This window comes from Amia ocellicauda, chromosome 13 (assembly GCF_036373705.1).
Source record: "Amia ocellicauda isolate fAmiCal2 chromosome 13, fAmiCal2.hap1, whole genome shotgun sequence".
NCBI lineage: Eukaryota > Metazoa > Chordata > Actinopteri > Amiiformes > Amiidae > Amia > Amia ocellicauda.
Window position 1 is genome coordinate 17,582,479 of NC_089862.1, and position 16,620 is coordinate 17,599,098.

Below are 16,620 nucleotides of genomic sequence, written 5' to 3' on the forward strand. Positions count from 1 at the left end.
AGTTTTTCTCCTGCCTAAATTAGCGTTTTCTTGCGTAATTTAGACTTTTTCTGTAAACGAAAAAAAATAAAAGTACACTTGCAGACTACTACGCTATCTAGTCACTCGACAAGCAACGTTATTTTTGATTTCCACCGTTTCTTGGGCGTAGAAAGCATCTCAAGCTGCCTGTATGAGTGTCGACGACCTTAAACACAACAGTATGGGCTAAAATGCGAGGGACGCCGAGGCCGGACCACCATGCCCGACCCGGACTGCAGCGGCGACGTGTCGGTGGCGCTGGGCGGCTCTGCGCAGCTGGTGCCTGCGCTGCTGGCCGCGGCCATTGTGCTCGGGGTGTGTGTCGGAGCGGCCGCTGCAGCGCTGCTGTACTTGTGTGCGCTCAAACCTGCACTTTTGAGAAGAAAGGTAGGTTGTGGCATTTTGGTCATTACCTGTACTTTTGTTTTGTTTTTATGAAGAGTTATATGACAAGTATGCAGGTCATGTTCGTGTGGCGCTGCTCCACCAATGAGAGCGTTGGGTTTGTGCAGGGCTGCGCAGCGCTGCGGAAATCTGCGCTAAAAGAGCTAAACCTGTTGATTGAAATGTCACAAGTTTTGAACTATATATGATATTGTATTATTGCAATCCAAATAGTTATTATATAACTTGCATAGCTGCCTTGGGATATATTTGGAGGTGCCCGTCCTGTTGATCAATGATAGCATCTTAGTCTGGAAGAGGGTAGCAGATATGACCCTCTTAAATCACAGGCTTCCCAAGGCTATATTAGAGGGATTCTGTTTTAAACATCTATTTATTGTGGATTGAGGACATTTCAAATATAACACTATAAAACACACAAAATCCATTGATGTGCTGGTTGTTAACCAGTTTTTCATCATTCTTGCAGGTGTCCTAATTCAGATACTTCATATAATACGTTGAATGATGGTCTATACTTGCTGTTCAGTCATAAGAATATTATTATTACTATTATTGTTATTCTTTAGTTTCAGGGGTATGACACCAAGAGACTTTTTGAAACGGATGACTTGGACAAAGAAGACAATCAGAGTGATTGTGTCAGTGTTGTAAAGAAGCAAGGCCACAATCATGTTCAGAGGGAAAGGGTAGGTAACACTGTATGCCAAGTAGTGATATAGCCTGTGTTGTGCCACTAACTTTAGATTTATCTATGTTCTTTTATATTCAGTTTAGATTGAGATTCAAATGTATTAAATCTCCCTCTCCACAACAGACAGTTTTCTTCATTCTGCCATTTTAGTTGCAGTTAATTTTATTACTATACTGGCTAAATAGATTGAGTAATTAAAAAATGAAAGTTCAGCAAATCATAAATACAGTGACATAAAAAGTTTTATTAAAGGGAAATATACTCCCATTACGGTTTTATGTTTAGGAGCATAGCAGCAAAAGGGCCATTGGATAGATTTTGCTTTATTATCTTCTACGGTTTCATTTAATTTAATGCTGAAATGTCCTGCTAATCACTCTCCTGCTATTAAACAAATGCATGTAAAAGTGCACTACTGAGCCGTAATACACGTGGGAGCTTGTGCTGTTTGGCATTATAGGCTATAATTAAGAATCGTATCTGTGAATATCACCATTGTTAAACTTGCCTGTTGAGGGAAAAATATGGGCACAGTGTGTTTTTTAAAAGCATACTTAAAAATGACATATTACTTGGAATTGAAAGAAAGATACAATTTTTTTGAAAACTGCAAAATTCATTGATCTATCTGGAATTCACTTCAAAGTGATTTCTTCAAGAGAACTGCACCCACTGTGGCAGCACTGTAGAATCAAGATGTGCATGGCTTGAGATTAATCTGGGATGGAGTGATGACTGGGAAGCTAGAAAAAATCAATAGCAGATGTGCAGTGTTAATTTTTCAGTGCTGTGCAGCCTAGATCTTTCTATAAATCAGCAAGCTCCTTGCTGCGCTGCAAGCATTCATAATCATTCATGTTACCCTCTACAGGAAAGAAAACTGCCTTTAAACAGTGACGTTGCTGCTTTTGCTTTAAAAGCAAAAGTCGTGTATCCAATCAACCAGAGGTACAGGGTAAGTAACTTTAAAAAAAAAAAAAAAAAAAAAAAGTTATTTGACAAACACTGTTGTGCTCTAAGGTGATGCAGGTTCCTACCCACAGAGTTGGGTGACTCATTCTGTTAGTTTGTCAAGGGCATTGATACCCCCTGCTAGGAAGTTAATCAACAAGCTATGCGGCAATACATTCACCTGGTCATTTGGAATATATTTAGTATTCCTTTTTAAATGGCATGAAAAGGTATCTGACCAAACCCTCTGAACATGCGATTCAGAGAAAGCTCGTAAACAGCTTCGACAAAGACAAATAGTGTTCCCTGCCTTTCATCCTTACAAATTAGATTTATTACACAGTTTTTCCCCACCAGGATGTTGGTAATGCTTTATTTTGGTTACAATATTTAAATTTTGGAAGCTAAGTGGTATATTAAGTATTGCATACACTGGTTTTCAATGTACAGCGTCTCTTTTCCAGCTTCTTATTTAATTCCGCCTATCTTTTATGTGGTCTTTGAAGTATTTTTTCTTCTGTTGGGATCCTTTCTATAGATTATTCTGTCCATCTGTGGTCTGTTCTTCTGTCGATGTGTCCAGCCTATTGCCACTTTAACATTTTCACGCTCTTAGTGATGTCATATACTTTTATTTCTCTGATCCATTTATTTGTTTTTGTCTGTTCTTGTTATTCCAAGCATGCACTTTTCCATGCTTCTTAGTATCATTGTATCCATAAACCCTTTAAAAGTTAGTTAAATCAGTATACTACTGTTAATAAAGTCAGTTTATATCAGTATATTTTTTTAATTGTTTTATATTGTATTTTAGACAATTTAATAAAATGTTCCTCAGATTGTACACTACTGTTCAAAAGTTTGGGGTCACTTAGAAATGTCTTTGTTTTCACAAGAAAAGCAAATTTTATGTCCATTAAAATAACATAAAATTGATCAGAAAAACAGTGTAGACATTGTTACTGTTGTAAATAACTATTGTAGCTGGAAACGGCTGATTTGTAATGGAATACAACTCAGAGGCCCATTATCAGCAACCATCAGTCCTGTGTTCCAATGGCACATTGTGTTTGCTAATCTAAGATTATCATTTTAAATGGCTAATTGATCATTAGAAAACACTTTTGCAATTATGTTAGCACAGCTGAAAACTGTTGTGCTGATTAAAGAAGCAATAAAACTGGCCTTCTTTAGACTAGTTGAGTATCTGGAGCATCAGCGATCGTGGGTTCAATTACAGGCTCAAAATGGCCAGAAACAAAGAACTTTCTTCTGAAACTCATCAGTCTATTCCTGTTCTGAGAAATGAAGGCTATTCCATGTAAGAAATTGCCAAGAAACTGAAGATCTCGTACAACGCTGTGTACTACTACCGTCACAGAACAGCGCCAACTGGCTCTAACCAGAATAGAAAGAGGAGTGGGACACAACTGAGCAGGAGAACAAATACATTAGAGTGTCTGGTTTGAGAAACAGACGCCTCACAGGTCCTCAACTGGCAGCTTCATTAAATTGTACCGCATAACACCAGTCTCAACGTCAACAGTGAAGAGGCAACTCTGGGATGCTGGCCTTCTAAGCCATATCTCAGACTGGCCAATAAAAAGAAAAAAATAAGATGGGCAAAAAGACACAGACACTGGACAGAGGAAGATTGGAAAAAAGTGCTATGGACAGACGAATCTAAGTTTGAGGTGTTCGGATCACAAAGAAGGACATTCGTGAGACGCAGACCAATTAAAAGATGCTGGAGGAGTGCTTGACGCCATCTGTCAAGCATGGTGGAGGCAATGTGATGGTCTGGGGGTGCTTTGGTGGTGGTAAAGTGGGAGATTTGTACAGGGTAAAAGGGATCTTGAAGAAGGAAGGCTATCACTCCATTTTGCAACGCCATGCCATACCCTGTGGACGGCGCTTGATTACAGCCAATTTCCTCCTACAACAGGACAATGACCCAAAGCACAGCTCCAAACTATGCAAGAACTATTTAGGGAAGAAACGGTCAGCTGGTATTCTGTCTAATGGAGTGGCCAGCACAGCACCGGATCTCAACCCTATTGAGCTGTTGTGGGAGCAGCTTGACCGTATGGTACGTAAGAAGTGCCCATCAAGCCAATCCAACTTGTGGGAGGTGCTTCAGGAAGCACGGGGTGAAATCTCTAGAACTAGAATGACAAAGGTCTGCAAGGCTGTAATTGCTGCTAATGGAGGATTCTTTGACGAAGGCAAAGTTTGAAGGACACAATTATTATTTCAATTAAAAATCAATGACTATATTTCCTATTCATTTTGCTATATTTCCTATTCAAGCTCATTTCATAATGTTTTCATGGAAAACAAGGTCATTTCTAAGTGACCCCAAACTTTTGAACAGTAGTGTATGTGTGTATACAAGGCCTTCCATACTCAGTTCAATTAAAAGATACATTCACTTTAATAGATGAATCCTTTTTATCATCAGAAGATTTGTGAAATCTCCCAAGCAGCAGATCTCATAAGAAAATGGCGAGCACACAATTATTCTATGAGGATAGAACAGTTTAATGTTTTTTTTTTTTTTCATTTGAGATTAACATGCAGGCACAGAAGTTTGAGGAATTATATTTAAATGGAACACAAGAGCTGTCAACTTTTGTACTATGTGACCAAAGTAAAGATTTGTATTTCTAAAAGAAAACAGCACTCAATTAAAGTAGAGTAAAATTTGAAAGGCAATCATAAGAATTTCTGTATTAAGTGGAGTACCACACTATTCCAAATTGCATTTATTTATTTTCAAAGCAGAGCATTTTATTTTGTGAGCATGGAAGAAGATACATTATGTTTACTCTTAGCTCTGCACCTTACAGCTTTCAGTGTTGCAAAAAGATGTGTTGTATTTATGTTTTAGTTTTTTCTATAACATCTCTGTAGGACCAGAATAATTTAAAGCAGATAAAAAGCTTTCCTGGATTTGGTAACCTTGTTTGTATGTTGATACAAGTTCTGGTTTCTCATAATTATTTTTGGTTTGTTGATTAGATGCTTTTCTGTTTCTCCCATGTTTCAGCCTTTGGCAGATGGTGCCTCTAACCCCTCTTTACACGAGAACTGCAAGATGGTAATTCTGCCAAATCAGATGCCAGAAGGTTCTTCCTTGTCCAGTCTAGAGTCCCTAAGTCAAGAAAATGAAGATGACAGTAGCCAGTTTATATCGTCATCACCAATTCCCAAGGCGTTTCAGAATGAAAAGTTCATCAAAATAAAGAGGTTTCCAGAAACACTGAGCTCCTCTAGGTGTGTAAAAGCATGAAGTATTCAATATTCTATTCTATATATACTGACCAATGCTTTAATTAATCTCCTTCTTATTATAACAGGTGTGTAATGTATCTATTTTGTGAGTGAAATTAAAGTTAATTAATCATACACTACACGTTTTGACATTTAATACTTAGTGTTTGGTCATAAAATTATATTATATTATAATCAATAATAATCTGTCACATTAATTGTGACACATTTTCTTTTCATACATAAACAGAGCAAAGCCATGCAGACTCTAGTTTTGCAGGGATAGGAGGAGTGCTGGCACAATCCCATTCTACCCTCCCCCCTAAGGAAAACAAGATGAATTGTCTCTGATCTGAACAGCAAAGATAAAAGAGCTTGTAAGAACAGTGTGTGAAATTAATTGAATTTGAGCTACTGTCAACGGAGGTCATTCTGGGGATGTCAAGAGTATTAAGCATTTAATAGGATAATGCTAAATCTGTATTGTTGTTCAAAAGGATTTCAGAATTGCTTTGCTTGATCTTTGTTTGTTTTGTTACAGTTTTGATTCCAGGATAAGCCTCTACTGGTTGGGTTTACAAAGTTTTGAGCATGTCAGCACAGACCTGCACGAAGTGAAAAATGTGGTATGTTTAACAATGTCAAGTTGGTGACTTTTCCCAAAGCTTTTCTTACAGTATTATATACTTTGGTGTCCAGGTTCTCAGCCTTAATGTTTAACAGACTTTTTATTTTTTCCATACACACAGTCAACCGTGAGAACCGCTGTCCCGGTGCATAGTTACTAAAATCAATATTAAAAACAGGAATAAACATAAAAAGTAGCCATTCCTACTTGAGTGAATAGAACATTCCTGCTGATGAAGAATACCCTTGACCGCTGAAATACTAAACGTGGGATTTATTTGATTATTTAGTTGAATAACAGGTAAGTTATAATGCAACTTTGGAGCACATCTGTTGCTTTTTAGCTTTTTCTTCAGGTTCTCAGGATTCTACTGAACGAGTGGAGTCGAAATGAGATCGTCGATGATGCTTTCTACAGCAGTGTTCTTGCAATGCAGGAAAGGGTGAGTTCTGTTTTTATTTGATAAACAAAATACATTAAAAGTTTCTTCTTTGACATAAATTTGTTGTCACAGCGTAATAAATACATATTTTAACTAATAGGTATTTTATGTAAAAGACACCTACCATTTTGAGAATTTTTTCCCCCAATATATATATATATATATATATACACACACACACACACACACACACACACACACACACACACACACACAGTATGTCCTGGAATTCATATAAATATTATTTATACCACCATTAAGTTAAAAGCAGCACTGAACCCGAATGTTTTGCCTTTTCATGTAATGTATAATAATTTTGTTATTCTTTCCAGGAATTAAAAAAACCTACCTTAAAGTTGAGTAATTCTGAGAGACTTGAAGAGCCTAACTCACCTTACTGTACTTTAGAAGAAATTGAGAGGAATGAAAAGGACAAACTAGAGTATGGAATTCAAATGGTATACACTTTACAATGTCTGTTAGAATAAACATTTATGAATAGACAAGTGTGGCTTATAAACTTGGGAGTATATGTTCATGACAGGGTTTCACAGGTTTAAAGCACTGCAAGATCTGTTAGGCCTACATATTGGAGGTGGAATATAAGGGAAGTTAATTTAGATTGATTGTACATGACTTGAGTTGCCATCTTAATAACTAGGAGTACCGTTCTTGTTTACCACAGAGGATGAATTTTAACAAACAGGTTGAAGGCCTGTGCCAACACCTCCAAAGCAAACCCACACTGCCACATGACCTGGTGGGCGAGATGACAAAAAAACTAATTGAGAACCTTGTACTGGTGGAGAACCTGCTGACTGAGTCACAAAGTTCAGACATGATGGTATGTGACTGTTGAAAATTACCTTAGACTAAATGGGACTTCAGTGGTGTTTGAATCAATAACGTTATTAAAAAACAGTCTTGTCTGCTCCTAAAGCTCTTGATATTTATTGTAAATCACCTACCCAAACAGTGGAAATCTCAAGCTTTACTTTTGGCAAGTTACACTGTACAATTGTGTGACAACTTATTTGTTGTGCTAAATAATGTTGCACCCAGTTACAGCAAATTACTTGGATCTAGATACTTGTATAATGAAATAGGAAATACTAAATATGTGCTGTTACTTGGAACAACAACAACGGGCCTATATATTTAAATGTTTACATTGTAAGTTACAATTAATATAATTTACTGATGTTCTCTCTCTGTGTTTTCATCATCAGAATGTTCAAGAGAAACTCGTTTGGTGGGAGTGCATCTCAGCCACCCTTGAATCGAAGCCATTGCTTTTAAAACAAGAAGCAGTGTGCAGATTAAAGTTTACAGCAAAGGTCTTGGAGCAGTTGACTAGTGATGGTAAATTAACCTTCCAAGAAATGGAGAAAATCCTCTCAGATCTGCAGAAGATGTTCCAGGATGAAATTCAACAGTATACTGATGGTAAAGGGTTTTAGTAGTAGTTTCAAGTGCAAATGGTGTGCTTTATACACAAAGTATAACATTATACATTCGTTCATGTTGCTTTGCCTGTTTAAGACATTAAACATTTTTCTATTTATTCTGAACGGCATGTCAAAATCTGTTTATTGCACTTTGTTTTGTTTTCCAGAGTGTAACAGGCAGACAAAAGATCTTGTTAATGACATGATAAGGAAGTTTGATACCAGAAGGAAGAACCTTCACAAGATCCAAGCGAAGGAGAGACGGCACTTTCAAGACTCTGTCCAGCAAGCAGTGGATCCCATGGAGTTTGTGAAGGTTGACCACGTCTCTTGCTTATTTTTGGGCAAACATTGTTTTTCCTGTGCAGTCACTGGTTAGAATATATATGCAAAAAAATAAAACCATTCTAGGTAGGGATAGCAGAATTGTCAGTCTTTGAGGCACAGATTACAAAACTTGAAACTGCAACTATAATTTTGAAATTTTGAAATTTGCCAAATGTTTTTATTATTTTTCAAGCCCAGTACAATAGGACAGAACGGTAGTGCAGAGCAGGGCCTGTACTGAGCTCCAGAAAGTCACTATTGGAAACTAAATCTTATTTCTCATGGGAATGTTTTTCATGGTTTTCTGTTTTGTGTTATTAGTCTGGGGTGAGGCTCTGATCTTTCATATCAGTGATACTTTAAGTGAATTATTATGCAACTATATGTGTGTGTGTATATATATATTAATAGCTCTTGTGTTGAAAAATAAATTGTAATTTTTGAGAGCTGTATTACTATTGTCTGCAGGTTTTTAAATTGTGTGACAGTATGGATGTGCTTCCGAGGCTGTGTAATATAAACCCTCGAATATCTGTTTTTTTAAGGCCTACCATGATTTATTGGTGAAACAGAAGAAAGAGGGCAGTGATTTGGAAGACCAGCAGGATGTGAGAATAGCTGAGGCAGTCTGCGAGCTGTGGAAGGTACACTCATCTTTTCAGGAGAAACTTACTGATTTGACACAGTTTTATATTTAAATATACTTAGAAATAATAATAATAATACATCTGTGAGGAGCCAATCCCAATCATATGTTCCAGGAATACATAGAATGTTTTAATGCAGACCCACATACGTATTCTAAATCGTAGATTGCATGTCAAGCCATCAATGTTAACATGACCAAAACATTGAAGGTTATTATTTTCGTGTACATTGTCGTACTACAAATGATTTCCTGAAAACTGTTTTAAATTAGTTCCACTGTTGTTTTTATATAGAGGCTACATTCCTCTTCATCCCAGAAGATGGTGAATACAGTGCAAGAACTGTTTCTGGGAGCTCTGCCAAGCCAAACACAGCTCCCCCAGGACAAGTGTGAACTGCTGAGGCAAGAAGCGAATCGTGATTTGAGTCTCCGATTACAGACAGAGGAAGCTAATGCAAAACATCACTTGGAATTGTTCAAAGATCACTTGGAGCGACAGAAGCAGGTGAATAACTCTGAGAGTACTGAGAACAAGAACAGATAGAAGTGTGAGCATCATGTTTTCCTAAGGCGTTTCTCCAGCAGAACATAGATGCTCAGGATAAACTGCATATACATAGATTTCATTTTAGAACCTGAATTAGAACTTAATTTTATTTCACACAGTTTGTTTCATGACACCCCATCATCAAAAATAGCCATTTGCCTAGGTTTACAATGGCATGTGAAACTATTTGTCTGAATCACAACCTTTTTATGTTGTATCCATCTTTACAGATTTGGCGTGAAGAGGAAGCCCTCACCAAATCAATTCTGAAACATCTGACAGAGCAACAACAGAAGCTTTTCCAAGGGACTATAGTGAGGCAAAGGGATCTGCTTGATGGGTGAGAGCATCCATCCTCTATAGTATTCTTTAGACTTTCAAATTTGTTTATATGTACAGTACTGGTCAAATGTTTAAGAACACCTCAACTTTTCCAGTTTTTATTGAAATGTATGCAGTTTAATTTGTCAGTGTACTCTGAAATTAAAGCATAGAACAAATCAACAATTGGAGATAAAAAATAAATCATGGAATCATTTTGTTTAACAAAATGTAACCCCTTAAGCTGACAAACCCCTCTGGTACTCTTAAAAGGGCACCAAATACATGTGCTTCTCTTAAATCCCATGTGTACTCCTCACTGTGTTGATTGCCAAGTGTTTGGTATCCCATGAAAGCTGAGACTCTCAGATTTCTAATGATGTGAAGCATTCTCTGATGTGAAAAATTAGGCTTTTATATCTCCCTCCGCTTTCTGAAATGGGGGAGTGAGGGGATACTTGGTCTGAGTAGGAATACAAAATCTCAGAAAATATTGACTGACATATTCTGGAACCAGACAGTCTACTGATCAAAACAAGACCATCCACATTTTGGTAGAAGCAACACACACCCTTAGAGAGCTCAAAATGTCAAGATGGAAAACTCTGTTTACAGTGTACTAATACACAACGATTTTACATAATCTGATCTGAACTTCTCCGTTTCATACAACATCGAATAACATATACTGGATTAATCGTTAGGTTGTTCTGAACAAAATAAGCCTGTTTGCAAAGAAATCCGAACAAAACTGAGTGATCTGAACTTCATAATGCTGAGATAATACTGAACTACTGGTTTTATAACTGCATCACTTCTATTTTTGTTTTGTTTTCGTGCTTCTGGCAGAACGGGGAAATTGACTCATATGAAACATTCATTATTGCTTCAAGCCATTAATAGGCAGTTTTCAGCAAGACAGTTCAGCTTGGGGGCACTTAAAGAAATGAGGCTGTCGAGGGTAAAGAGTTTGGTGAATGAGACCAGACAGGAGCGCACCAAGTCACTGGACATGGAGGACTGGAACAAGACACCAGTTAATCAGCTTAAGTCTCACGTTAAGGTACTCCCGATTGTTCTCTGCCGAGGTCCCATTATTGCACACCCTTGGTAATTGTGAATTGTACTTTCTTTGACATCAACAGCTTCAGAGGAGCGATTGAGGCAATATATTGCATTCACGTGAGTGGCAGTGCCCAATTATTCAGCAGGCTGGTTAAAGACATTACAGCAATCCCTACTTATCTTCCCCTTCTGCAGGAGAGCAGCTTGTCTGAAGTGGAGAGACGGCTGACGCAAGACAGCCAGATGATCGGCGTGGAATTCCAGCAGGAGTTCCTCTCGGAGCTGTCCGGGGCCACGGAGCTCTTGCAGGAGCATGCGGCCATGGTGATTGGCCGAGCCCTGGCTCAGAAGGCACGCCAACAAGCAGCCAAAGCCAATAGGGAAGGGAATGAGAGTATCAAGGTAATTCCCAAACTTGCAGTTCAAATCTCCATTAAATCAAATGCCAGCAGTTATCCCAGCATGAGCTACATTGGTGAAACATCCCAAACGTAGCATTGGTAACTGAATTTCTTATGTGTTTTGGCAGCACCACTTGAAAGAATCTGCTACAGAGAGTGTGTATGTGACCAGGGAATCTGTAAGTAAACTCATAGAAAATCACTACACTCACATACAGAGTATCACTCAAGCTTTCGAGCAAGACCAACACCATCGTCTCCAAAATATAGGAGGTGAGTTCATTTTTGTGCGTCCGATTCCTAATGTTGCTGGATCTAGTCTTATTTAACTCCATCGACAAACAAATGGATAGATTCATTACAAATCATTGATGGTTGGCTACATTTGTGACTTCAGTATGAGAGATAGTAAATATGTAGCTTAGAATAATTCAGTCTGACCGAAGTAATGACTTAATCAACTGATGTTAAACTGCTTTCATCATTGTACCTGAGGATCTTGGAATTCACTTTTTTTTTTTTTTTCCTGAAACTGGTCTGAAAACATACCCGAACACAACACAGGGATTTCCATTAAATTACACCGTGAGGAACCAGTATTTCTACTTGCTCTGAAAGCTTCATTCAAAATGTCACCGGAAATTGAAACTGCATTAAGAGATAAACTTTACAAAAAGTATAAAAGGTGCTGAAAGTATATGATAGCAAAGCATGTGTACTTTGAAGATATCAGAGGTCAGACAGGAACCATGTCCAAATCCAGACATAATTACAAAGTAAAACCTTTTATCCTTTGTAAAAAAGAAAATACATTTTTCAACAAACACTTTTCATTTCCATACTTAGGTGTTGGTATTGGTTAGTTAAATGTATTGGAATTATCTTTCACATTAAATGCCAACCATGCATTCAAGACCAGATTTTTTTTTTTTTTTTTTTTTTTTTAAATTCAGAATAAATTACAAATTGCTTGAAAAGACCCATTATATGATCATCTCTAAAGTACGTGTCATCCCTCATAATGCCCAGGATGCCTAAAACAGTGTGATAGTACTTCCAAAGTGTGTTCTTTGTATTGTTGACAATGTTAATTAGTATTGGTATTTTAATTCGATGTTATGCGATTGTCTATTTCAGATGCAAAAGACAAGCTACAAAGTCAAAAGAAGTTAAACAAATCTCTGCAAAAAGAGCTGGCCAACTGGTGCAGAAAACCGACGTCATTCGAGTTTTATCAGAGGTAGTTTCCATATGTGAAATTCCTGCCTTGTTTTAGTTGTCAGTTAATTCAATAGTATTCTATGCTCAATAGTTATGTGGTCCATCAGTCTTAATTATCAAGGGACAAAATGTACATTCTAGAGCTTAACAATTAACATGATAATAATTACCCCTAGAAAGTGTTAGTAATTGTAATATCGGAGTTGCATGTTAAAAAGTAATGCATTTATAAAAGTGGATGATGTCAACTTAAAAATGTTAAGTATCCTTGGTTTTATTGGTTTTTTTTCCATCAGTAAAAGTACAACAGGATTTTTTTCTATTATTATTTTTGAATATATTCTAAACAAGGGAGTGGGACATCAAATAATACAGTCTAGAAATGTTCAATTAGCTTATACATGTTTGCCAATTCAATTAAAATTAAAACCTCGTTCTCCTTGTGGGACATCTTCAGCTGACTGATCTGACACCCTCTTCCTTGATAATTGCAGAGTTGAAAGTCAAAAGAAGAAAATGCTGTCCCAGTATGACTTGGATATGGAGGCAACCTATGAGCTTCTAAGGCAGAAGTCGTCAATACTAGATCACTTGGAGAAAAATCTTGAGGGACAGCTTCAGGTAAAGCACAGTGTACCGACCACAGACTTGCTCTGCACTGGATTTAGTATTTTAAAGACGGGTGGACTCAAAAATGTCCCTTTCTATCATTTTCTTGTGTGTGGCATCTGAGAACATTGCTTTTCCTTTTTTATTGCATATAAATCAGTAAGAAAAGCTTACTTAAGAAGGAAGATGGAAATAAGCAGATACACAACTAATGATTTTAAAATCGATGTAAAGTTTTTAATGTAGATATAATTTAGATATACACATCACACAAATATGTTGATGCTTTTGCAGTAGTAGTCTCATAGCCATCAGCAAACCCCCATGCTGCCCTTGAGCAATAGACCTAATCAGGCCTACATAATTTCCCGTTAAAAAGGGCTTCGCAAATGATCACGCCTACAACCTGCTGTGTCATTTAAGGTCTTCTATAATAGGAACTTTGAATTAAATTAACAAAAAAAAAAAAAACATACCATCTGGTGAATATTCAGATTATACTTACATTATTCTTCTTTATAAATAAAACGACCCTACCGCTGTTGAGAAAATAAACCATAAAATCGTTTTCTTCGAATCGCAGCCCAGAAACCAGCCAACCGTCATTTGTTTTTGTTGTGTACTCAACATGGAGTCTGGTTGGCATGGATACACCCTACGTATTATTGCTCCCACTGGCACCCTGCAAAATGTATAATTTTAATAACCATTAAACATTAACAGCACACATCCATTCATACACCCATGATATAAAATCTCGTGTCATGCCTAGGAGAAGCATTAGGTACGACAATCAATTATTTCTGTAGGGACAACATAATTAATACCCATTCAAGAAATATACATGATCCATATATTAATTTGCAGTTTCATATTAAGCAATTTGATGTTGATAATACCTAATCACTTATACTTCTTAATTGATAAGACTTTAAAAAATTGAATATTACTTTCTATTGTTGCCATTGCTCTATGTAATCCATACATGTAACACATTAGTATTTGTGTCTTACACAATAAAAACTATTATAACAAAAATGTGCAGAACAGCATCACTGTTTAGGTCAGTAAATGTTCTAATGACATGCTTGGATATGAAGCCAGAGAGAAATAGAGTAAGTCAAGAGGTTACACTGAAATTGTATAATGATCTTAATTCACCATGCCTATGAATCTGAATACAGTTATGGTTTATAAAAAGGATATTAAAGCCTTAAAGAAATCCAGAGAAAAGGAACTGGCCTCAAGGACATCAGTAGATGTTATATGCTCTTATAAATACACAGCATGCAATTTAATATTTAATAAGTATCACAATGCAATAATATCATACATTATGCACCTAAGTTTGCCTTGTTATTTTGTGGTTGTTACAGTTTAATTTACACATGAAATTCAGTGTTTCTTTGAGGGAGGAAAAACTTGCAGAATAGACCTTTACCTTGCCAGTACAACAGTACAGCAAGCATTCCCAGGTCCTTAATACTATCAAAGGAAATACATTGAGTTTGCAAATTAATTCAATATAAGGAGATTTATCGGTTTTGCATGTTCCACAGGAAGCTGAGGACACATTCATGACGTGTCTTAGTGCCTTGGCCAGAGTTCCACTGCGGGGGGCAGATTCCTCGAGTCAGGACCTTCATTTAGGTGGGTTCCGTCATGGGACTTCTTTCACTGACGCCACATTGTTCATCCTTACTAACAAAATGTGATATTTTGCTGAATGATTTCTTGCAAAATTGAGCCTGTTGATCACTATTTAAATCTAAAGTTACCTAACCTAATGCATGAGGCACTGACAACAAAATGTGAAAGAGGTTCCAGGGGGTATAGACCTTATGTAGGCACTGTGTGTGTGTGTAGTTGTATTTAAACAGAATTATAAGTTTATATTTGAATTTAATTTGAATTATAATTATTACATAATCATGAATATTGAATATTACACACACCTCCACAGACGATGACAAACCATTGACAATGAAAAGCTCTTCTGTTCAAGGAGACCCCTCAGCTTGCACAAGGTATGTAGACCTGACCACCTTACTAATAAGAGTGAAATGTTATTAAACGATTTGATTTATTATTGTGAGTAATAACCTTATGATTAGAAATGTTTTTATTCAGTTTATAGCCTCAAACTACTAAGAAGTTACTATAGTTCTGACTATCATATGGTGATTCATGTACAATGCCAACAGACAGGAATAAACATTATTATAGGAACCAGTTTTTATATAAGTATTATGTACATAATAAGGGTAACGCATGACAACCCTTGTCCATTGTCTGCAGAAAGTCTTTCATCTGTAACTGTGGCTCCACGGCTACTTAGAGTCTGACTGGATCATTCACTATTGGATTAATTTTAAATGTATCCACATGGATATATAATTTATTATTGGTTTATCCTAATATGAACCTTAAAAAAAAAGAGAATTAACTCATATCCAGCTTATTTACTTGGTAGTGATTATTCCAAAAATTCTACTGTAATGTTAATCTACCAGTTCTCTTTCCAAGTTTCCAATAATTAAAGAAAGGCTGTATATTGTTCTGTCTTTTACTGTCCTGTTTTAGGTACGAACAGGGCCACCTGGAGTTCTTTGAAGACCAAAAGAAAAGAAAGAAGAAAAAGGAAAACCTTGACCCTTCAGTCCCTCAGGAAAAATATCTTAAAATATCCATGTGAATAACATGTTTATTTAAATAAATACAATTATATACAATCATACATTTCAATATAGGTTTTTTACATTGTGGTTATGATTTATGGGAAAGATGAATTGCAAAAAACACAAAATAGTTGGGTTTTAACAAAATGTCAAGTATTTTTGGTACATTTTGTAAATATATATATATATGTATAAGACAAAGAAATATGGGGCTGTCCAGCTTTTTATTTTGCACTGTGGACTGCTAAAGACTTTTTAATACTTTTTTGTATGGTGCCTTATCCTTTTATAATGTATATTAAATATACAAATTAAAAAGAAATCTCTAACCATTTATAAATGATGCTTAATGTAATACTTTTTTGTTTATTTTAGCTCCATCTGCTGGTTGTATAATATAATCTGTGTAGGTATATTGACAGACGCTGGGAACCTATTTGAAAATACCTTCAAGACTTTTTGATACATACATATACATTTTCGAATGCTTTACATATGTATCAGCCTTCAATTGGGACTGTTTTCATGCTTAATGTGTTATGAAACAGTTTTTATTAAATGAGTAAATTACGAGTATTTTGATGTAATTTTTTCATTATAAATATGTTAAATGGTCCTTTTAAAATATTCAAAAACTATAATATTACACCAGAATACCTGGTCTGCTCATGGATTTAATTGTGGTTAAATTGATGTCATACATTTTGTAATCAGGTAGTGTACTTTATAATGAAGTGACATGATATTCTTAATTGGTATATTCGGAGAATTGTTGAGTTAAAGCATTTCTGCACTTAATTGGTCTTTAATTTGCTTCCCACACACTTCAGTGATAACATTGAAAGTAAAGATATCTTAGGATAATCTTAGTATTCTTAAACTAGTTTAGACTTTACTGTAAAAGGCAGAGGCAACACATACTCTTCAATTCATTCTTGCT

The 16,620-nt window shown here is 36.2% G+C and overlaps 1 protein-coding gene across 1 annotated transcript; it reads left to right on the top strand.

Annotated features, from left to right (window-relative positions):
* Positions 1 to 240: 240 nt before the first annotated feature.
* Positions 241 to 16,256, top strand: evc (EvC ciliary complex subunit 1). Its single transcript, XM_066720046.1, has 21 exons — positions 241 to 408; positions 996 to 1,115; positions 1,992 to 2,075; positions 5,121 to 5,347; positions 5,886 to 5,970; positions 6,316 to 6,414; positions 6,747 to 6,872; positions 7,100 to 7,258; positions 7,644 to 7,860; positions 8,030 to 8,178; positions 8,735 to 8,833; positions 9,131 to 9,343; positions 9,616 to 9,725; positions 10,556 to 10,769; positions 10,967 to 11,173; positions 11,301 to 11,445; positions 12,310 to 12,412; positions 12,888 to 13,014; positions 14,562 to 14,652; positions 14,966 to 15,029; positions 15,586 to 16,256. Exons 1-21 carry the CDS (start codon positions 241 to 243, stop codon positions 15,695 to 15,697), a joined length of 2,919 nt encoding a protein of 972 aa, XP_066576143.1. The 3' UTR covers positions 15,698 to 16,256.
* The last annotated feature ends 364 nt before the right edge of the window (positions 16,257 to 16,620 follow it).

What these genes read in the sequence shown, in the direction of transcription:
- evc (XM_066720046.1), top strand. Translation starts at nt 241, where the DNA reads ATGCCCGACCCGGACTGCAGCGGCGACGTGTCGGTGGCGCTGGGCGGC. An exon ending in TGCACGAAGTGAAAAATGTG is followed by an intron (nt 5,971 to 6,315) that starts GTATGTTTAACA and finishes GTTGCTTTTTAG; the next exon opens with CTTTTTCTTCAGGTTCTCAG. An exon ending in TCGTCTCCAAAATATAGGAG is followed by an intron (nt 11,446 to 12,309) that starts GTGAGTTCATTT and finishes TGTCTATTTCAG; the next exon opens with ATGCAAAAGACAAGCTACAA.